Here is a 24,200-nt window from a genome sequence, read left to right as displayed (position 1 = left end):
GTGCCCAGAGTATCGTTTTACTAATTGACCATGCAAGCCAAATATAGGTATTACCTCATGGTTCTCTGAGATCTACCATATATTTTCCAGATGCCACATAGGAACAAGATTGATGCTGCAGCCCTCTAGTACCCAGGATTTCTTGCATTTGAGAGACATTAAGCTCTTGTGTGTATCTTTCACTGTTCCACAATACCAGAACATAGGGGAAAGGGCAGGAACTACTGCAGGCAGGCAGACCACATCCCTCACACCTATGTACAGTATGCCCAGTTCAAGGCATGAACTGGCTTTGGAACTCTTAACCAACAGAGGCATCAAGTGCACCAAAGAAAGGTGGAGTGTATATGCACATGGTCGAATAGTTTTTTCAACTCGATTCAAACACTAAACAGCCCAAAGGGGTATAATTTATTTTACTTTGTTATGGTGGTGCATATATGAGCAGAGCAATAGTTTTACAACCACCAGCCCAGATACACTGTTTTGCCGTAAGCATAACAATACAATTCTCAGTGTTGCAGCATCATGCTTAACATGATGGGAATGTTGTAGCTACATACTACCCATGAGGTTACAACACGCTGTGGGATGCCAAGGGTTAGTTGTTCCATTACAAAGCAGATCACTGTGTGAGCACTTCACTTCGGCTACTGTCGTGTTTAGCATTAATAATTAAAATGACTTTGCTGAACTGATCGCTGGGGCTGATGACAAGGGGTAAAAGTAATTTAATGCAACTGGTAGAAAAAAAGAACTCTGGCGAAGCTGCAGGTTGCCTCCCCTGTCAAGGCATCTGTGCTGTGGCTACAGAAGGAATGCAGCAGTGCTGTTTCAATCACATCACTACGCTGGAAGTCTGTCCTAAGTTCAAAACACCATAATGATGTTCCAACATCATAAATGCATCAGCATTTATACAGTGACATTAAAATCTCTGACACAGATGTCAACAAAAAAACGAATAGTGCCAAGCATTTTTTAAATGGTTTCATAATAACACTTCTTAAGTGAAAGTACAAGAATCCAGACTACATTTCATAATGATGGACCGCACACAGGAGAAAGGGAGCAACGCTGGTGTTGGTATTGAATACAGTCTTTTTAGGCAATAGGAGGAAAAGATGCCCATAATCTGCATTAACAGGTTCCTGCAGGATAAAGTGATTGTGTTTATTAATGTCTAATTTCACTAAGACGAAAACTTGGCAATACAAGCCGGGGCAACAAATAAGAAAATGCATTTTCAGATTTCTTTGTGCTGAAAGACTGAAAAGTCTCAAATATAAGGTTTCCTTACATTTAATTTATGGCATTAACTATGGCATTTGACATAATAATCATTGAAGCCAAGCTCATTCTTTTAGCAGAAAGCCTACTTAAATGGGTACTTCCTGACAACAAAGAGATGTTGATTGTTTTAAATGCTGGCAAAGTGCTGTAGCATTCATGTAGGTATCATACTGGTTTCCTTAAACACCTGTACAAACAATTACGCTTTCTTGTATTTCCAATTCCATTTTTTGAGTCAGTAACGCTACAGGCAAGAACACGTAAATCTAGCCAAACTCATGTTTTCTAACTTCCTTGAAATCAGCTAAGACAGGGAAGAATACTGAGTAGGAATATCCCTATAGAAATAAAAAAGGCCCTCACAACAGTTTTCTAAGTGCTACATTTCATTCACCCTCATTTTTTTCCTTCCTGTTTGTCATGCCTCACTCATCCATGTCTTAAGCCTGGAACTCTTTGGAGTATTAGACCATTCCCTTCAATGCACCACTAAGAGATCTAACTACCCAGATGGAAGCAGCAAGATTCATTTGCACCTGAGAACCGATGCTGGTAGCTTAAATGTCTATCTGCTCTATTACAGTCTAGGTCTCTCATGTAATTCAAAGGGCTAATATCCTGCCACTTGTGGCAAAATAAGCCAATTAGTCCTTTTCTTTGTATCTGAGTATGGAACATATTACTCGCCAACAAGTCAATATGTTGATTTGTTTTGCTTTCCAGTTATTTTATATACAATCTAGTAGATACCTTTGTCTTGCCAAGTACTGTCTACACATGGTTCTCAAAGATACCTACAACACATTCACTCAAAACAGCATTAGAAAAATGGCAGGAGGGGTGGGAATAAAAGACGTACTTCTCTGTAACTATACACACATGAAATGTGATCCTTCTGTGAGCTGTGGTTGTGTAGATGAAGCTGGTGACAATGACGATTCTGGTGAAGAAGGCAAACTTTTCACTGCGAGTCATACAGCAAGATAAACAAGAAAACAAGTTACACAAGTCAGAAGCTAGCTGGCTTACATAGTAAACATAAGCTTGAAAATCACCATTTCAAGCCACAATCAATATAAACAGAGCCAAATAAAAGTTACATGAGTTAAGACTTAAAATCTGATCAGCACAGCGAGCACAACTTCAGGGGACAGGACAGCCATTGTCAGCAAGGATCATTTCTTATATGAAAGAAAACATCTCAGAAAAGACTCATGCCTTTGCACAGAGTAGTTCATCTCAGGAACAAACAACAGACACATGAATACTGATGTGTTATGTCAGAGAAAAAAAAAAAACATACGATTTAACTACTTGGGAAACTTTCAGACCTATCTTTATATCCCACCTCAGGTTAACTAAGTATTTGCTGTTCTGCTTGGCACTACAGAGTGCGTTTACAAGTTCTGGTCTTGATTATCAAGTCACAGAACAAAACTGCTGACTGCAATTGCAAACGTTCAGCTCACCTTTCATATCCACAGATTGAACTATTTGGCTTACTTAACCACTCCCATCACCGAATATCCTAATTATATCTTAAATTCTATAAATCATCTTCCTTCTCGCCCATCTGTCCCCTCTCCTTTTTCTCTTTGTACATAGTTCTGCTTTTTTCCATCTTTTTGTTCTTGAGACGTATACCATGGGTCTGTGAACCAATCAGCTAATGGCTTCTGTTTCTTCAGCTGTTCCTGTGTCTGAAATCACGACCAAATCGTGTTTCATACTTCAAAACCTGAGGCTGTCCATCAGATAGGAGGTGAGATAAATAGTTAATACATACCCAGGGTTGAGATACTGTTCTATAGGATAAAGAGGGAGGCATTTGCGCCAACCAATAACTAAAATATGACTTAATTTTTGGCAGTAGCCAAATAATTCCCTGAAATAAATGCAACCGCAAAATCTACATTAAAACCTCAGAAAAATGGAATTTCTGTAGCTACCCAGCAGGAAACTACTTTTCTCTACATTGTAAAAACATATACTTAATATTCAGACCAGCTCAGCACTTCTTAAGTCATGAGGGTTTTTGAGCATCAAATGACATCACCAAAATGCAGTGAAGTTTTACATATGTACCGTGCAACTTCTGCTTTAGTCAAACTCTTTTCCATACCTGCTGTTGCCTGATTTCCTTTTGAAGACTGTGCTGCTAATTCAAATGAAGCAATAATTCCTTTTTGCTCTTGAACGCTGACTGCTTCGCTTTCTTCTGAACTGGTTTTGGGTTTGTGGTTTGCAACTGTGGTCATACTCTGCAAGCTGACAGAAAAAAAACAGGGCTTTTAGAACACATTAACTTAATTTCAAGTGCTAACTACTAAGTATAGGAGTCACAATTTAATTGTCTTTTATTAACAGACAAAGTTTCAACTGGTGAGTTTGTGTAACAGAAGCTAAGTACGTATTTTCAAATCCTTCTACCACATTGAGTTAGACTTGAAAAAAAACATATGCTGGAAACTGAATTTCTTTCCTTTGCATACTGATACAGGTTCCTGCTGTGTGATACCTAGTCTGATGAAGTACGCTGTGAGAAAGTTATGGTCTAATACAAGAACTTGGGATCAGCTGTGTAACTGTAGAATCCACACAGCTTACAATAAAGTTAGGAATCGTTAAAGAGAAATATCCAATATATACAGTACTAGTCTAATCCTGCAATACTCCTCAACTGTCAAGTAAAGGTCAAAAAAGCAGGAGGTATAAAGTAAACTGTTCAACCTGTCTGTAAATGCATTTTTTTCCTGAACTCCAGTGTTAAAGAGCTTGCAATAGAAGCTCTGGCTGAAGGTTTCATATTAAACTCATACAGAAACTGGACTGACACTACTAAATACTTTTTCTAATGCTAAGCCAGAATCAGGAACACATCTGTAACTTGGGCAGTACCTGGGAATAAACATCACCCCTCGTACCAACCCATTACCTCCTACAGAACCCCTGTAGGTTTTTCACTGGATTTCTTTACATGTAAACCACTCCAAAACATATAAATATACCTTAGGAGTATTTATGACAGTATTTCATGAGTTGCTTGGTACGTTCTACTAACAAATACAATATGCAAGTTTAAAATAGTATTTGAACATCTTGTTTTATTTTTACCTTATATCACCATCACGTGTTTCTTCCACTTTATTATTCTTTTCCTTTTCTGCTTTCTCTTCATTATTCACTTCTTTTGAGTCAGATACAACATGTGTATCTGATAAAAAATCATCGGTTTTTGTCAGCTGTAAAAAAATTGAAATCATGAAACAAAAAAGCAGTAACGCACACTAAGCGGTAGATAAGAAATACAGTATCAGGAAACAGTTTTATTAACAGACAAATTTTGCCATCATGTATACTTAGTAACTTAGAATTACATAACTTTGGAAATTTTTATCAATACCATTCAGGTTAATAGAGTTATCCTGAAACTTAAACCAGAGCCAATGGGCAGGGCTTGGCTTAATTACTTCCAGAACGTAACTGAACTCTTTGGACTTCAGCCTGCCTCAGTTTTCTATGCTATCCCTCTCTGCACAATGCCAAAGATTCCAGCAATTGCAGTACTTGGCTAACGAGCTTGAATACTGCTTTAAAGGTTTGATTAGCTAGGACCAATATTAGCATATTATGTAATACTCCTTTAAGTGGCTTGCATACTTAACATAAAGCAAATCTCAATAAAAGTGTTCTAGAAGAATAACAAATGCTAGCTATTTGATTTCAGATCATTCTAAAACAACAACAACCAAATAAAAAATTGGGAAGAAAAAGGAAAAAGGAATAGGAAAATAAAAGCAATAGGAGATTAGTGAGAGAATATATAATGAAAAAGATAAAAAAGTATACATAAGATTTAAAAAATATGACACTCCAAGGAGGATATGATTATGTGGAAACAGCTCTAGTAATCTATTCTCCACAGTCAGTCTGCTTTTGCTGAGTCTTTAGGGCACTTTGCTACCAGAAATACAGAGGTAACTCACTGCTAATGGAGCCTGAGACTATTTCAAGACAGAAATCAATCTGATGACTGAACAGCACATACTACAGTTACTGCCTACTTCCACGTATGAGTTGCTGCATCAGTTTTATGCTGCGTCCTGCACAGGGTTTGATGCACTAAAGCCAACCACAGAAAAAAATCAGGTGTATAAAATGACCATCCAAAACCACACAGATCAATGACTATTAAAGATCAGTACGGGGTTTGTTTCCAAACCCAAAGAAATAAAGATCATATATACTTTTTAATTTTCTGGTCCATCGATCAATACAGTGATAGATAGAATTAATGTGAAATTAAGTAAAGAGGATATTAGAACAAAATTTAAGAAGACTGTATATACACATAAGAAAATTCGATCTCTAGGCTATAGACAGGTCTGAGGCCATTTTGCACTACTACTATGTTTTTTAAATACAAAAATAGATGTTTGTCTCCCAAGAAAAAGGGATTTTGCTTGGCTTCCCATACTCTGCTGTCTGTGGTTAATACTACTTTTCTACTGCAAGTTTAACAGTTCAATTAAGGAGAGTTTAGTACCTCTTTAGTAAAACCTGAATTATGTTCTTGTTCTCCATCGTGTTTTACTCGCACTATTTCTTCTTCAGGACTTCCATTATTTTGTTTCAAATTATTGTCTTTAGTGGTGCTCTCTAAGTCCTTTATGTGACTATGTACAGTGTCATCCTTTTTGCGATTCTGCAGAACAAAATTGATATAGAGACATCCGTTCTTAAAACAGTTATTACAGTGTCAGGTCTGAGTCTTGTGCTGTGCTAAGGAAGCTGCATGGATAACTTCGGAGTCTTAAAACATGTTTTTACATGACATTCCATTGCAAAGCACACCGCAGTGCAATGAGTATAATTGACTTGGGGTTTGGAACTTATTTGGATTTGTCGGTATTTTCTGAAAAGACTTCTTCCTGGTTAGAGAAAGGATGGATAAAAACCTGCAGAAGGTTTGCAAAAGGTGTGCAAAATCAGCTGCACACCTATGTGCGCTTCTGACAAGTATCTTAGGTATCTTCCAAGCCTTTGCTGGGAACTGATTTTACAGAGGTCAACATAACATCTGATAATGGCAGAGTATGAGCAAGAGATATTAATAACTCCACATTACTTATTCCTTAAAAAAAAAATCTATTCCACATAGAATAAGTTCAATAGAAACATTTTGAGGAAGGGGGTTAGAAGTGATTTAAGATTCTGGACTGTGAAAATTATGTCGGCATAAGAGCAAACCCAGCAGAACTGAAGCTCCTGTGTGTCGCAACACACTGAGTACAAGGGTGGAGAAGAATAGGATCCAGGAAAGTAGCACATCTTAGCTGAATTCCTGTCTGATTAAGCACACGCATGTCGGTAAGAGGAAATTCACTTAAAGTCTGTACACAAATCAATCTCTCTGCTTTCTTGAACAAAGTATACACCCATATCTTACACATTCCCCCTTGTCCTATCACCACCTACACTCGTAAACAGTTGTGAGGCTCAAACATGTGTAAACTGTACTACAAGAACCATCTGCAGAGCTTTGCTTTGAACTTCTTGAGAAATGCCACGTTAATCACAAAAAAGTTTGGAGGAGCCACTCCCTTCATCTATAGCATTCACGACTTCATCCCAAACACAGATGTTCTAATGCAAAAGGAAGACTTGAGTTCAGGGTCTTCTGGGGATCCAGTGCTGTTGAAGGAACTTCCCTACAGCTTTGCAGACAATTTAGTGTGCTCAGAGGGGAAAATAAGAAAGCTAACATCTATGTGAAAATAAGTACCTTCTAAAAAGTGCAATGCGTTTAATCTGGTCTTGGAGAAACAGATGCAAAACATAAAAGGAGATATGTGCATGTTGCTATAAAAAAGAAAAAGGTCAGCATGATCTGAAGAAAAAAAAAAAGATGGAAACCATAATTCCTAGTGAAAAAGAGATCTGATCTCCTGACTCAGCAGTCAAAAAGCAGCAGACTTACAACTCTTACCTGGATTTTTTTTTGTTCAGAGATTTATTGTAGTTCTGTATTTACTTATTTATTAATTTATTTAAGACATACTTCCTGGTCAGTGTCAAGCAATCACAGCCTCTTCTTCTCTCCCCACCTTTATGTGTTCACTAAACTCTATGCTTTGACTTAATTGCTTAAGAATGCATAAAAATGAAAGTGATTTATTTTTCTGTATTTATGGACTCAAAAACCACAACTAGAGAGCACCAGTCAACAGCTATCACCATAAATATACATTCCTATCTAGAAATCTTTTATAAATCATTTTATAGATGTTTGAATATGTTGCGCGACAGAAAATCTTCATAATTTATACATCAAATGAATCATGGTACTCCCTGATTCTGCTTTTAGTCACAAAGTGTGCAATTTCATGCTGTTTGCTAGATCTGACAACAAGCATTAACTGTTAACAAACATCACAATGCATAATCAAACACATGTAGATTTGAAGGACTTATTTCCCTAAAGAAGTGACTTCTATTATCATTAGGTATAAACATGAAAGTTGTCATCACCCTTTCTCTTGAGTCTGGCAGAGAACTGCAACTGCTTCTCTATATGAACAGCTTCGGTTATTAGACATGTATACTGTCACATGACTTTTCAAAATTACTACTTTTATTATTATTTTTTAACTGTTTTTAAGAACTTGGACCAACCTGTGCCGATTTGAATGGGTTATCTCTGACAAAAGACAGGCTCTGTGAAGGTGACTGGTCTGAAACACCAATAATGTTTAGTCCTTTCCTTTTCTCTCTCAGACATGCTTGTTGGTGTCTTTTTATTCTTTCCATCTGTTCCTCCACAGTCATTCGAGGCCGTGTGCTTTCTGCAAGACACAACTGCTCCACTGCACTTCTTGGTCTTTCCTTAAGAGGAAGAATACATACATTCTTTAGAAACAGCAAGATTTTAAACTATTTTGCTTATCAGAAAAGACCACCTAATGATCATTAAAAAGCAGAAGAATAGCAGGCAAGAAAAGATCTCTCGTGTATACAAACAAAGCACAAGATTAACGAATCAACACCAAAATTAAAACTAAATTTCCTTGTTGAATAGTGACATTGTTATCATCAATGCTTAACATCAAAAGAACAAGTAAATACTTTCTCAGACCTTTTGTGTGAAGCTGAAATAATTTACCAGATATTGTACTAGAGAGTCAACCTCCTTAAGACAAACACTTAGGTGATATTTAATGATCAAGGTCATTTATACCAGTTGATCTAATATTCACTTCTGCTTTTTTATTCCAAGGAAAAGTACAGGAGAGGAGTATCTCATGGCAAGCTCAGGCTGAAACTAACTGAATTTAGCAGCACTTAAAAATGTGTAGTTCTAAGCACAATATTATTTCTGAAAAAATAATGGCTTTACCCACTTTAATTCTGGAATTCACCAATTTTCAGGTTTTTCTGTCAAAAAATACGAACTATTTGCTTTAGGCAAATGGCTGCATTCAGTAGATTCATAGCAACTGGTATCACTTCTGAAAGTGGTACTGTCACCATTCAGCATCCTCTCTCCTCTCTCGTTCTTCCCACAACTTATCCTCTTCTATTCATGCTGCAAGGAAGGCAGAAATTTTCCCCACTGTTGCCTAAATATCATGTAAATGTCTTGTCTGCAGCCCAGAGACTGCAGGACTCTAACCTGACTTTCCAGGTTTACTACCAACATAGTGACTGTTGCATCTTCATTTTCTGCCAGCTTTAGGTTTTTCCCAGATCAATTTAGTATTAAAATAAAACCCCGTATTTCTTTTACAGAGGCTGTTAAAATGCTCCAGAACCCAAATATGCTCTCGAAAGCTTTTAAACAAAGATGCTTTGTGTCTTTTCAACTTAAGACCAAACTTCAGTTTCCAGTTGCTTAGTAGATTTAGTGTTATGATTCAGTTCTTAGCCAGCTTTAGTGTAATGAAATCTCTGTGCAGTTTAACATACATGACTTTTATAATCTTGTCATTTTCTCTACAGCTCTTAGTTAACAGAGTAGATTATATTTTACTTTATATCACAGTGATTTTATGTAGAGGAAATTAAAAAGATAGCTGCAACTTTTCAAGTAACGGCAGAAGTTAAACTTAGAATTTAACACCTCACTATCCATCAATGCTTGAAAGACGCTTTAAATTACCGTTCTTAGATCTATCTTCTTATTCTTCCTTAAAGTGACGTAGGATGCTATTGTTGAAGATTCTGGAGTTGGTGATTTGGTTCTGGGTGGTACAACTCCCACTGGGAAATGTGAGCCTGTGAAACAGTAAAGCAACATACTAAGGCCTATGCAAAGCATAATCAATCAGTACATGGTTTTCTAGCAAATGCACATTGTCAGCCTGGGGAACTACTCAAACTCTGCATAACTGTGACATCCATTAAGGTATGCAGGCAGATGACCAGCAGGTTAGGCAGAGACGAGCATGGTTAAATATCACACATGGCATGAGAAATTGCTGGACATAAAAATAACAGTGAGTAATGGGCTAAAGTTAGATGGTGCTGTGTGCAATGGCTAGAGTTCACATATAGTTGAGGGGGAATTGTGTGAAAGACAGTCAGGCTTTCATACAGTCATAGGCTTCACAGATAACAGGAAGGCAGAATCTGGGACTTTCTGTGGAAGAGAGCTTGCAAGGCCAGCAGGTGACAATACCAGTACAACTATTTAAGGCCAACATTACCTAAATGATAGTACTGGAAATAATTTTTTAAAAGTTGGACTAATGCAGGAAAAGTAAATACATGTGGATTGCTTATTTGGAGGCTAACAAAGGTTAAGAAAAGGAGGGGGCAAGGCAGATAGGAAATAACAGGCACGGCGTAAAACAGAGAGGGAATAAAAAGGCTCATCTTTGTGTAAGCAGGCTGTTTTTCAGCATGCTTGTCTGATCAAGTCCTGAGCCTGACAGTTGCAGTCTGTGCGTTTTTCTCACTGAACTTTATTCGTATGTGTTTTTCATGTAGGTTTTCCTTTCTGTGTAGAAGTATGTGAGAGAGTGGGAGATAGGGCTGGGGCCAGAGGGATGGCAGAACCTGCACATCTGCAGGCTGGCTACCATATGGGCCATAGGTCTGGATCTGCTACCCATGAGGACCCTTCTGTCTACCCTAGACGCTAACAAACTTCAGGCAGCAAGCAGAACACGTGGTTTAGGAGCCAGGTGTCCAAGAGATCTTAAATCTGAGATCTCACTACTGGGAAGACTGGAGAAACTCAAGAGTTGACTGCTAGAGATACGGCTGGTGCAGGCAGCCTTTGGAGTCGCCCTTTTCTGTGCAGGTGTGAGAAGAGATAACAAGCTTTCAGTCTGGTCAGCTGGCAAGTGAGAAGAGGATCACATTTATCTGTGTTGTTCCGCTTTTATGTGAGTGCGGTTTTTACTTATGCAGTGTTTGCAATGGCACTGGCCTCAAAACTGTTGTTCCGTTGTGGTTAGCTGGGTCTGTTCGGAGGATGTGTGTTTGTGCATAGCGCCTGTGTGCTCAGCCTTGCAGCTCATGGACAGGGAAATGCAGCAGCTAGGCTCTGCCTGGCTGGGAGCTGAGGATATTCTGTGTGCTGCTGCTCGTCACACATTCAGCCTCTCATAACAATAATTCACCACTGGAGTTTTTCTGCTTAGAGAACCTCTGCCAAAATATAGTTAGAAAGCAGAAAACTGAAGGTAAAAGTTACAAAAATGTACATACATAACTAGGTAATCTGTTTCATCTTTCCTTCTTCATACATGCAAGAAATCAAAGTATTAAAAATACCGTTTTCTTGCAGTTTTTTTTTTTTGCCTATAAAAATGGACATATCTTCTCTGATGGTCAAATTTCCTCCCCTTGTTTTTCCTGAAGTCACACAGATTTCAGAGGACAAACTGCCTCAGTCGAAGGCTCAATTATTTCTCCAAATTGTTTGATAGGCTGATAAAATAGTGTGCAGTTATTTGAATGCCAAATACATCATTCAGAACAAAAATTATAAAACAATAGTTTGAGTCTCCTTTACACATGAAAAGGATAAAACACAGCTTAAGTCCATTTTCCTTTCGTGTCACTTTTATGTGCCACTCAGGTCATAAATATTCCTCTGCTTGCAGAGAGCTGCATGGGTTACTTTACATAGTCCCGTTAAAACGTTTCTCTTTGATTGCTGACACTTGAAAAGGGAGGGAAGGGGCTGACAGAAGAAAAACATGAGAAATGTTCAGTACAGCAACAAGCACAATGAGTGAGAAAAACATGAGCAAGTTCCCTCTGAAATTTACTTATTTTTCAGAAGCATTCAAAATAGGAAACTATGTCATTTAAAGATGACTTCTTAAAATAGAACGGAGGTTTCAGACATGAGCTGCCTTTGAGTTTTGTTCCCCTTAGAGCCTACAAACTGTTAAGACAGAATGGTGTAAAAATGTTTCTTGGAACAGCATATGGTTATAATGACATATGCACTACGAAGAACAAACAAACAACAACCAAAACCAAGAAGGGTTGTAATTTTCCTACTGCATGGGATTGCTGTTATGAGCACACAGAACAAAAAAACAGCTGTCAGAAAATCCAAGGAATGTGGACCAAACGATAAAACACAGCTATGACAAACTCACTTCACTCTGTTTTTACAAATAGCCCACCCTCCACTTGCTACCCTGAACTCCAATAGAATAATTTCTATTATTGCTTTCCTTTACTGAAGGTTGCTATTCTGAAAGTGGACATAATAAAGTTAATTTCCATCCTCACAGAAAATAGAGAGCAGACTGGGGTGCTCAAGAAGTATCAGTTGGCTTTATATAGTTAACGTAGGCTTCTTATGTTGTCTCAGTTAATTTCCCTCATGTCATAAATGTCTGTAAATAGCCTGAAACACCATAGGCCAATAAAACCTAGGTATATAGTGAAAAAAGCAACTTGAGGTGGTTGGTGATTAGCAAATCTCAGGCTAAACTTAATATTTTTGCCACTAAGTTAGATGTGATTTCATATCTGAAGTGACTGTTCCACCTCAGTAAAAATCATATTCAATCTGAATGAAGTAATTGCCCGTAAGTAAGTGCAAGCTTAATTATATCATCCATCATGGGGTCATTCACGCTGTTGAGCACGCAAACTGTTGTCTTTTGTTTTAAAAGCCTATATCGCTGTTCTTGTGAAAGTAATATCCTTACATGATCATAGCTCTTGGGTCAAATTCTAGTAGTATTACACCAGACCTCTACACACATTCTTAGTCAAACTAATACAAGCTATTATCTTGCTGGCACTGAAAACATCAATCATTACGGGGAAAAGAAAAAGAAAACAAAAAGTTCAGTTATTCTGAAAGCTCTTCACGGGGTTTTTTGGTAGCGCTCAGATTGCTCTTCCTGAAGTCACCTTTAACCAACTATTCTGTGTGTTTTAACAAACAGAATTGAGGAGCACTTCCTGGTAAAAAGACTCTACCAAGCAATTAGTAGCTTTTATGGAAGCTGGATGAAGAGAAGAATCTAAAGCATTTAGCAATTGCAAAGACCTTTATTGTCTGTACACTCCGAGGTCATGATCATTATTCCTATTATATCAGAGGACAGAAGGCAATTCAACAATTACAAGATTAAAAAAAGAAAAAGACATTGTTTCTCTGCCTTATGAGAGTCTGAAAATTCTGCGGTGCTGCCTTTTTGGACGTTCCAGTGACATAACATTGGGAGCTGGATTCAAAAACTGAATAATTGTTCAGGGGCATGAACAGAAAATGGGTAATTGTTCAAGGGAATGGTGTGTGGGGAATGTGAGTGATGTGATTAGACATGGTGTCAATAAGGATTTCAGGGTTGTTGGTGAGTGTAATGTTTGATTTTTCTGTGGTGTAATTGACTGAAATCTTTCTTGTCATATAATTAGATGATTATTTTATTGTGCAAGTTGTTTCATCGTACTAAGAAATGGTCAGGCTACAAAAATATGAAGGATGAAATAGCTTCTGTAACAGTTAAAGCTCTGTATTTCTTCTGAAAAATGCTGAAAGGTCATAAACAGCACTCCTGGGGACAAACCTTTAGCTGCAGATTCTGATTCTAACATTTGTTCTGTTTTTTCTTCACCATTAGATTCATCCACTTCTGCTACTGTAGTTAACTCTGGTTCACTCTTATAAAGCCTATAATCAGGACCCTGAAGAATGACAAGTTATGAGGTAAATAAACTGGCATTTCTGTATAAGCATTTCTGTCTTAAGACTCAAAACAGCTATTTTCCGATGAGGCTGCTCGCTTCAGGACAGCAGCTCATTGTTCAGCTGCTCTTGCGGCAGTATTCCTTCATTATTAATTTGAGAACGGTTTGCAAATTTTCAGAAATCACAGAAAAATCACCATAAAAATGTCCAGACACAGGAAAAATAATTTAAAAGGCTTCAGCAAGAACTGCTTCTGAGCCTGAAGTTTTATAAGTACTTGGGAGTAGAAGAGTTTGATTTTTTTGAGCTCAAGTTAGATACTGAATGCATCCATTTAAGTCTTAAGACATTTTATATATACACAGAATATATGACAGGAAAATGCAAAAAGCAAATGATGGAGCTGTAAATAAAACCAAAAGTAAAAACAAATATAAAAGTAGCCGGATGTCAAAATAAAAACTGTGACTGTGCAAAGGAAGGGGGAATGCTTCAAGAATGATGTGGCAGTTTAAGCCACTTACACAGTGAGATCCATTTCTCTGATATCCTTGAACTTGGTGAATCTTCTTTTCTTCTGGCAGATGTACTGGGCCCCTGCTATAACAGAGCAAGGAGCTGCTATCACTGGGCAGAGGGGGGATTATGGGAGGATGCTCTGTAAAGTCATAGGACCGAGGGAGTGGAGGACGAGGTGGGACTACTTCCTCTTCCTAAAGATTGTAGAATAGTCACCTTATTTAGATGTGCACACCTGTTACAATTATTTATAACTTATAAATAAATAAAAATATATTACCGTAGCTACACCAGCTATAGATTTTTGTATGAAAGGGACAATGTCACACTAAAAAATAATTTAAAAAAAATAAAAGGGGGGGAGGAAAAAAGAAAAAAAAAAAGAAAGAAAAATGAAAAAAGGCCAAAATATACATTTTTGTAATCTATTACTATCATGTACAATGAAATACTTCAATGGCTTTAGTAATCAACTTGTAAAAGTTTTCAGTTCTATAATCTGCAACTTTCTGTTAGATAATTACGAACTCTCTGAATTTATCCTTTTCAAAATTAGATTCCACAGCTTTTTCAAGATTTTGATAGACATAGAAAAAAGATAGAAAATGCAAATCCAAAAATCAGGGTTTATATTTCTAGGGTAAGAGCCTGGGGAGAGGAAAAGGTGAGGAATGGAAAAGAGAAACATATTGGTGAGAATATAAAGACAAAGAACAAATGAAAGTGTTAGAATTACTAGCTGTCAGTCTTTTAAAACTAATCACAATGAGATATTTTCACAGAATACATACTTTAAGAAATCCTTAAAACAATGCAAATATTGTCCATTCTTATCATATGTATATTTGATATTCAGTGATGCTAAAATAGTAAATACGCTAAAAGCATACCTCGTTTTTATATTTAATAGCAGAAAATGTCCTTGATCCCATGATGCCTGTTTGGGGGCGGCAGAGGGTAGGAGGAAAGAGAAGAATTGTTTTCAGTAAATAGTTTTTATGAACACAAACTATAACCTGTTATTATTAGGCAAATACACAAATTGTCAACTTAAAATAGCAGACTCCTTCAAACACAAAAGCAAATGAGATGCTTATCTTGTATAAATACATGTGATCCAGTCTCACTCTATAAGAAAGAAAAACGTCCAGTTTACCTGCATCTGAAGAGCTTCTTTGCTGTTTATGTTTACTTAAACCTTCCATGACATCTTGAATTCTCCACAGTTCCTTCTGAATCTGAGCACGCTGTATCCCAGCTGACTCAGTCTGCCAGTAATGAAACAGCACGTTTAGGTGATAAATAAGAATGTATTGTAGGAGGGGCAAAAAATAAAACCTCTTTCTCTAGACAGCACTTCATATTCTTTTGCAATGAACAAAACAAAATGAAATAATGATAGATACTCTCCCATTAAAAGGTAACAAATCAGTATGTTGTCAGAAAAAAGCGGACAGATTAAGTCATTTTAGAAACACGCCAGTTATTTTGATAGCAATTTGCAAGCTGAAATTTCACTTAATGGAATTGCATCTTCTCCTTACAAAGAAAAGCAAAGCCAAGGAAGACCTACACACAATGAAAGTAAAGGAATCATCAGTTCCAATCTGAAAATAGCTGCAGATGAACATAGTGTTTGCATACTACATATAAAATGTAGGCCCATTTGCGTTCATGGTTATGCATGCTTTGGGCTGAATAACACAAATTTCTCAGCTCTTGAGTTTCCTTGTAATCCCTCTCTCATAGCAGAAAATTAGTCCCTAGAGCAAAAACATCCATTAACATCCATTGATACCTCACAGCGTTGACCACACAGACCTGTCTATTCCAGATACACATGCACACAATTGTGTGTCACAGAAAGATTACCTCAGAAATTCAGAACTTTGTACCTATTGACCAGTTCTCCAGAGAAGGGAACAAATAATAAAGTAATAAGATAAGCAGGAAGGGTTCTGATGTTTAACATCTGAACTTTAAATATTTCATTTATTTTGATACAGTGATATAACTACATTTTAAAATCATGAGATAAAAGAAGGGATTTATGTGAACACTTAATATCTATCATAGCAATGAAGGTCTGAGGAAACTTCTCCATCTGGGACACGATCACTGAAACAGAAAGAGATGGACACAGGAAAACTTACATGGTAGCTTCAAAATATAGAGAAAAGCTAAAAACCTCCTCAGAACTGATGAGCTTTTACTTTCTTTTTATATCTTATATGCTACCAGACCACACATCGTCCCCCTCCTTTTTTTCTGTTTTCCATTTTTGTAGACTTTTGAACACAAACATAGAAAATGAAAAAGCATTAAATGTATCTTTAAGACCTATGCCAGACCTGAATTTCTCCAAGCCGATCAAGTTGCTCCTGCATATGGTTCCTTGTTGCTGTTACATCATATTCTAGTTTATCATATTCTCTCCAAGCTCTTTCCAGTTCCTAGGTATATGACAAAAGAAAAGAGTTGCGTGTACATACTCAGGGTAAAAAAAATAACATTAATAAGGTAGACAGTTTTATTCATTCAACGGCATGAAACACCAGGGATTAATTCATAGTGATTGGCAGTAAGTATACACATAGTTTTAAAGAATGCCATGATTAAACAGCTTTAGTATTTTCTGATGATACTGAATGACGTACAAACTAACAGCATTTTATCTTTTCACAAACTAAAGGACATTCCAGGATGAAATCTCCAGACTACACTGTTATAATTAGAAGGCGTGTGGATCCTAAGATGCCCTTCCACAGTTTCAGAAAACCCACAAAACAGAAGTAAATTTGTCTCTTTTATCACACAGAATACATAGGTNGTAAATTTGTCTCTTTTATCACACAGAATACATAGGTATGAGTGCAAAGCATGTGCATCTATATACAATTTATTATGCAAGACAACTAAGTCATCCAACCTTGCTTTTAACATTACAGATGAATACCTCAGGCTTGCTAATACACTTGTTTTTACACGACATGAAAATGCAAACACCAGAAGAAGGCACAAAAAGAAATCTTTGAGGTCAGTTCTGTCATTCTCCCTTACTAAGCCTGGATCAAGTCCTTTATTTGATTTAGCATAAATTTAGAAGTTTGAGAGCTGTTCTAAGATTTCTTTTAGTTTCCTATGCTTCCATTTTCCTCATCCAGCCAATCTCTTTTACAACATACATGGGAAAGAACCTAAAAGATCATTCATCTCCAACTCCCCTGAAGTGGGCAGGGTTGATCCCAGCAGCTCAGGCTGTCCAGGGCCCCGTCCACCTGGCCTTGGAAACCTCCAGGGATGGGACATCCACAGCTTCTCTGGGCAGCCTGTGTCAGTGCCTCATCACCTTGTAAGTGAAGAATTTCTTCCTAACATCAGACCTAAATGTCTCCTCTTTTAGTTTAAAGCAATTCTCCCTTGTCCTATCAGAATCAGACCACCTAAGAAGTTGGTCCCCCTTTTGCTTATATGCTCCCTTGGTACTGGAAGGCCCCAATGCGTTCTCTCTGGAGCCTTCTCCAAGCTAAACAAGCCCAGCTCCCTCAACCTTTCTTCATAAGAGAGGTGCTCCAGCCCTTTGTTCATCTCAGTAGCCCTCCTTTGGACCCACTGCAACAGCTTTGTGTCTTTCTTTTGCTGGGGGCCCCAACCCTGGACGCAGTACTCCAGATGGGGCCTTACAAGGGCAGAATAGAGGGGAACCATCACCTCTTTCTCCCTACTGGTCACCTGTCTTTTGATGCAGGCCAGGATGCAGTCAGCCTTCTGGGCTGCAAGTACACACTGCTGGCTCTAGTCCAGCTTCTTGCCCACTAGGATCTCCACATTCCTTCTCTGCAGGACTGCTCTCATTGACTTCTCCCAGTCTGTATATATATCTGGGATTGCTCTGACCCAAGTACTAGACCATGCACTTGGCCTCAATGAACCTCATTAAGTTCTCATGGACACACACTTTAAGCTGTCCAGGTTCCTCTGGATGGCATCCTCTTCTTCTACTGAGTGAACTGCATTGCTCAGCTTGGTGTTATCTGCAAACCTGCTGAGAGTACACTCCACTCCATTTACAAAAATACACGTGAGTAACAGACAACTGAGATTTGCTGGAATGTAATGAAAAATAACAAAAAACTCAAACCAATCAAAAACATGACAATAACTGTTTAACAGGTCACTGGGTCTTACTAGCAAGAATGTATTACTTACTGCAGTAGCTCGCGATACTTCTCGACAAGTGCCAAGTAGTCCATTCTGTAAGTCATCTCTCTGTAAGACTACATTTTGTATGGCTGCTGGGTTATCTGCATTCATTTCTATCTCCTGACTTGCTGATAGCAAAGCTTGCTCAAGCGTGTACTATTATAATAAAGAGAATTATTTTTAATGTTCTGCATCATTGGGTTGATTTTCATTACATTTCAGTTATCAATGTTATGATAACAAGCATGTAAAATAACATCCACTTTAGGTAATAAATATAATTGTCCTACTTTCTCCTTGTGTAGCTGTTGAAGCTTCTCTTCCAGTGCTTGTACAACTTTATCTTGTTCACATAAACGGCTAAGCTTAGCCTAATATACAACAGAAAATGACTGCAATTAGAATTGTTTTTAATATCTTAAATAACCAAAACATAACTTCATTAAATCATTACATGAGACTATACAACATTTCTTTACCACAAAATATGAATTCTACAGTTCTGAAGGCATCAGTGTTGTATTTTCAAATTAAGCTCAAGAAACCATAAGGTACTATGAAATAAGTGTTATTGTAACATGACACAGTACTGCTCAAAATATATCATTTATGACTCTACAACTAGATGGTTATAACTTAATAACAGCTAACAAAAAACTCTTTTGAGAAACATATTCTTCATTATTATATATAACGTTGTACACACTGCTAGTTCTTCCCATCGTTTCTGTCAGGTGCTGGTTTTTGATAACTGTGCTCTGCTCTTTTGGCTCCAATCTAGGCTTGGCTAGAAATAAATCTGTTCCCCTTCAGCTCCAGTTTGGAGCAACTGTTCAGTGCACTCTAATCAGTCTGAAACTGTTTTCTTTTTTTACAGTTTTTTGGTTCAGTTTGTGCTGCTGCTTTTACTTTCTAACTTTAATTGGAGCGTTAAAGTAACATCCCTTAAATCAGCATGCCTACTTTTACGTGCATTCATGCAAATATGGCTAGATATGTACACTTGTGCTTCTATTTGAACTACATCTACAGAGTTTTTCCTTTCTTGTAGCATTTTACATTTAAACACATATAGCACTTGAAATTTCATCCTAAAATGGAATATTTCTTGCAACTTAGAAACTTTTTAAAAAAAAATCCTATACTCTCAAGTTCACAGATCAATCTCTGTTAGTAGTCACCTATATGAAGTACATTCCAAACCCAAATGTCAAGGGAAAGATTATTATGAAAAGAAGACAAATACCAACATTTCCAGTGAAGAAAAAATACAGATTACTTACATCAATATCCAGCTCTTCAGTTCTATATTTGTATAGTGTACCCCTACATTCTTCTTGTGTTAACTATAAGGAAGAATAATATTGCCATAAAACAACTTAATTTGACTATGAAAACAAAGCCAGTGTTCAGCTAAAGAGTTTTAATACAGCATATCACCTTTTGCATGAATGTCAGACATAACACACTGAACAATATATAGTTAGCCAAAACTTATAGTAACTGAAGGTAACTGAGTAGAATCTCAAACACTGTTCGTAAAGGTATATAAACAAAATAGGCTAAGTTTCTAATGCAAACTGGATTTTAAGAGAGAAATAACTCAATCAAACATGAATTGTGAAGAAAGATGAAACTGCCAGAGTACACCTGAACACAGTTATATATAATTACGTAGGTATAAATATCTGCATTCTAAATACAGAGACTCATTCTACTTGGAATTAATCCTTCTAGATCAAGTATATTCTCAAGGAGGATATTCTTAGCAAATCTAAAGTCAAAACGGAATGACCTAAGCATACAAAATATCTGTAAAGTATATCATCACTTATATATGCCCACTAAGTGTTGCCAAATACCTTTCCACCTACTTTTTCCTATGGAAAACTCCCACCCCAACAACAGAATTCAGAGCATGAACACAAATACCACGAACAGAAATCCTTCTGTTTTTAATTTGGGCCTATGCAAACTGTATTCTCATGCCAGTCAGCATGAATGGTATCCTCTATCTACTTTAATATAGCTCTTCGCACTAAGTTCTTACCTCTTTCAGTCCCTAAACTTATCTGTAACAAGATTTAAAACTATTCCACACTGAAAAAAGGCAGCTTCCTATTATAGAATGGACTCCCACATACAGAATATTCTTACTGTCCTATATAGTAAGTACTTGTGTAACACTATCAACCTTAATGTTCTATTTAATTAAAAATGTGTACATTGAATCCCATCATATTTGCTTTCCTTTCATGTGCATCACAAAATTAGGTCATCATGGCTTAATAGTGCAAGAAAGAGTATAAAAACACAAGTCCATGTTAAAGGACACTTATAAATAAAAAGACTAGGGAAGGGTTAATCAGACAGGCATTCCAAACATACAATAAATCTTCAACACACTAAAGTGTTTCATTTCAAGATGTTATGTCCACATACCTCATGCAAATGCACCTGGTGACAATTTAAAAGTATGGACAGTGTATTAAAACCACACAGTAACTTTCTTTGAAATGGACATTTTATGAAAATGAGTGTTGGAATATGAAAAAAAGCCACAGCATTTTGCACCTCATGAATGCCACAAATATTAGCATTTTAAGACATCTATTTGACCCCATACTGTTGTATGGTTGTGCTTCTTAAATGTAGATTTTATCATAATGAGAGAAAAATGAGGAATGGAAATATTTAAACAAAACTCATAAACATGGTCAATATAAATTTAAGGCCAAATGTCTTCAGCTCACAGTGAAAACCTACGTATACTTCAAAACAGAAAGATCTTACAAGAAAAAAGATAATCCAGTATTAGATAAACACGTGTTTGCAAGACACTGCTCAACATTTTATATGACCTGCTTGGAAAAGGAATCTTTTTCAAGCTAGTATCTATTTCTTTTTCTTTAAGGAGTCATTTTTCAGCAGTTCAACCTTAATCAGTGCGAATCTGACAAAAAACTTGCCTGTTCAGCATCCCTGTCCCTGTCAATCTCCTGGATGGGATACATTCCAAACATTCAGAAAGTGAAAACATATTTTCAAAGAATAGTGTGCATTTGCTAATTCCTCTTATTCATATCCTACCACATCTTTAAAACTGCTGCCAACTTCTAGTTTTTGTCTGCATTTCTAGTTCACCACAACAGACAATTCCGGACAGCCACTTACACATTGTTGCTGCAACAGTTTACATGGCCTTAACACAAAAAAAGCTCTAGAGGTGATATGAAGCACTCAATCCATCTCTGACAAAACAGCGGCTTCTCTTTGAGCAGCATGTCTATACATCAATTAAAGACCAAAATCTATAGATAGAATGCTATCGCACTACTGGAATGGCAAGAGGAATTGCAGTAGACAAATCGCAATTACACATTACAAGCAAGGTTAACAATCTCATAACCCTGGAAAATGCATTATAAGAGCTCCAACGATCAAGTTATTGAAATGTATTTTATGTCACGTTTAACAAAAGCCTCCTTCACAGAACCCTTCCAGCACAGACATTCCAGGGAAACACTGCCACCTACTGAACGACTGACACGCCTTGCTGCAGGCTTCTATGGTTTTCCTCTACATTTCTCTGCTCGTATCTGAAGACCTTGCCTGTAACCAACTGCACTGAAATACGCTGCACGCTGACGCTAAGTAGCAGCACCTTGAATACCTCCAAACAGAACTCAGCATTTCTGTAGGGCAAATTGCACATAGCTCAGCCAAATGCATAGCTTGCATGTGAAAAAGAAAAGCAACCTTAACAGGATATAACTGCTGTTGATAAGCCAGTCCCATCGATTTAAATGCCTAGTTCGTGTTCTATGATCTTCACTGTGAATGGGCATACACAGCAGAATTTAACCATTTCACATTGTTAAATGTAACTTCCTAGACAATTAGCTGTCATATACTTTGTTAGGCATCATTTCTGTCAAAAACTGAGATCAAATGAGTCACAAGACCACCCTGATGGATGCTACAAAACATCTTTAGTGGGAACCATCTTTTCAAATAAATGTAGATTAGGCAAATCTCCCTCTTGAGACATGAGGGGTGAGACCTATTTAAGCACCCAATATTTAAGACATTCAAGTAAAGGCATTACTGTTGCCAGATTCCACTAATGGTTTTGACTCAGTCACTAAGGCAGAAAATTTCACAACCTGAATACGTGCTAATATCTCTGCAAAATTATGGCACTTAGAAGAATGAAATAGGACAAAATACAGGGCATGCTGTAGGGAACATGATGTTAAAGTCAGGCTTCCAAGAGGTTGTTTTATTTTGTTTGCTTCCCCCTCCAGTACTTCCAATTGGGAAGCAACACAAATAGGCACTTAACCCACAGCATTCTCCTCCAAACTGGTCTAATGCAGCAGATTTCATATTTGAAATACAAATTGGGAATGACAGGTTTTCAACTAAATTACAATCAACACATGCATTCATAACAAAACCTGAGAAATACTTCTTTACAGTGAGGGTGACGGAGCACTGGAACAGGCTGCCCAGGGAGGTGGTGGAGTCTCCTTCTCTGGAGATATTCAAGACCCGCCTGGACGCCTACCTGTGTGACCAGGCGTAGGGAACCTGCTTTGGCAGGGGGGTTGGACTCGATGATCTCTGGAGGTCCCTTCCAACCCCTGCAATTCTGTGATTCTGTGTGATTCTGGTTAAATAACAGTGATAAAAAGAATCGGCATGCCACAAACAAAATTTTATCTTCATAAAATCCAGGTCTAGTTTTATTTGTGTTTTTTGTGCATTGAGATCAAATATTCAAGTAAAAACACATGTCAGCTTGTTGCTCTCACATTTTTATTTTCCTCCCATTAGTAACCTCACACATATGAAAGGAACTGAGGATAATTCCTCTTTTAATTCAGCAGATTCCACTTTAGGAAAGAGCATTAACACTCCGTATCTAGCACTATAAAGAAGCAAAAAATATATGTATATAATAAAAAATAGAGGTAGAAGTGGGTTCAGGCTACAAAAGGCCTGTATGGGACAGATGAACAATCACAGTAAAAACGTCTTTTAAATAAGACATTTGGAATAGCATAATTTTTATCTATTTTACTCAAGAGCCGTTAATCATTACAAAAAAAGGAGAAGCAAAGGTTAATTCCTATTTAAACATGAGCATTTCTTGCTCTCCTTTGCCTAACTGTGAATACGTTAAGTCATAAAATCGATCTGAATAAACTTAAGCAAACATCCTTTCTGCACCTGCTTGAATGTCTGTACTCATCAAAGACTAGTTCAAATTGACAGCAAAACAGGTTTAAGTCACTTACACGAGGCTTCTCCCAGTTGTTTTTACTTCTTTCAAACTGTACTGCCAAAGATGATTGGTGAAAACAATTTGTTATTCAAATTAAAAACTGAATGTTGCTTAAGCTTTCCAATACAATGCCAGAATTTTAAGAAGATGTTAACTGTGCCTTGCAAACATTTAGAAGGCTAATTAGGCTGTGAAACTCCACTTTGTTTTTATCCTTTCCAGGAAGTCAGTTAATGCAGTATTTTGGCTATGAAAGCAGGTCTCGCTCTTCTCCTATTTATGCAACACATGAGTTCTCCTGAACAACCCTGACAACACTGCAAATGCTCTGATCTTAGCAGACCACGTTTCTGATGACAAAAGGTTATTTAATCTTCATGACCCTTCAGGTTCACTGTTTCTCTGACAAGAATGTCAAAAAAGGTCCTTATTCAGTGTCAAGCAAGAAAGACTGGGCATATCTGCAGTGCTGTTTAGCAATGCCATAGATGGCAGGAGAGCTTCAATAAGAAGCACTCTGACTTCAGTGGTGTTCCTAAGGAGCTAGGTAGACCAGCCCAGGCACAGCTACACCTCCACTGCATCTAGGTCAACAGTAGATGCTGAATTAGTTCACTCTGATAGATCCAAAGCACTCCTGTTCATTGTATGACACTGACTTATTTCTATTACATAGTCTAAAACAGAAAAGTGATTTGCTTTAAAAAAGTTTGTAATGGCCAG

At 37.3% G+C, this 24,200-nt stretch overlaps 1 protein-coding gene across 21 annotated transcripts in view; it reads right to left on the bottom strand.

The window, feature by feature from the left end:
* PLEKHA5 (pleckstrin homology domain containing A5) overlaps nucleotides 1-24,200 on the bottom strand; it is a 166,081-nt gene that overhangs the window by 10,909 nt on the left and 130,972 nt on the right. For 8 of the 21 annotated variants that reach the window (XM_015867996.2, XM_015868006.2, XM_015868015.2 and 5 more), the window contains 14 exons: nucleotides 19,471-19,533; nucleotides 18,478-18,558; nucleotides 18,194-18,343; nucleotides 16,336-16,437; nucleotides 15,141-15,252; nucleotides 14,875-14,921; nucleotides 13,990-14,178; nucleotides 13,344-13,461; nucleotides 9,452-9,567; nucleotides 7,969-8,178; nucleotides 5,840-5,998; nucleotides 4,408-4,535; nucleotides 3,416-3,561; nucleotides 2-2,257 (listed from right to left, as the gene is read on the bottom strand). In XM_015867996.2, coding sequence (XP_015723482.1) covers nucleotides 2,163-2,257; nucleotides 3,416-3,561; nucleotides 4,408-4,535; nucleotides 5,840-5,998; nucleotides 7,969-8,178; nucleotides 9,452-9,567; nucleotides 13,344-13,461; nucleotides 13,990-14,178; nucleotides 14,875-14,921; nucleotides 15,141-15,252; nucleotides 16,336-16,437; nucleotides 18,194-18,343; nucleotides 18,478-18,558; nucleotides 19,471-19,533 — 1,716 coding nt within the window. In that variant the 3' untranslated portion in view covers nucleotides 2-2,162. Of the gene's footprint in view, nucleotide 1; nucleotides 2,258-3,415; nucleotides 3,562-4,407; nucleotides 4,536-5,839; nucleotides 5,999-7,968; nucleotides 8,179-9,450; nucleotides 9,568-13,343; nucleotides 13,462-13,989; nucleotides 14,179-14,874; nucleotides 14,922-15,140; nucleotides 15,253-16,335; nucleotides 16,438-18,193; nucleotides 18,344-18,477; nucleotides 18,559-19,470; nucleotides 19,534-24,200 lie in introns of those variants that run through there. The other 13 variants (XM_015868020.2, XM_015868056.2, XM_015868120.2 and 10 more) reach the window with 9 other exon arrangements.

This window comes from Coturnix japonica, chromosome 1 (genome assembly GCF_001577835.2).
Source record: "Coturnix japonica isolate 7356 chromosome 1, Coturnix japonica 2.1, whole genome shotgun sequence".
Classification (NCBI taxonomy): Eukaryota; Metazoa; Chordata; class Aves; order Galliformes; family Phasianidae; genus Coturnix; species Coturnix japonica.
The sequence above is the reverse complement of the archived record's forward strand: the minus strand, read 5'-3'. Positions and strand labels throughout refer to the sequence as shown.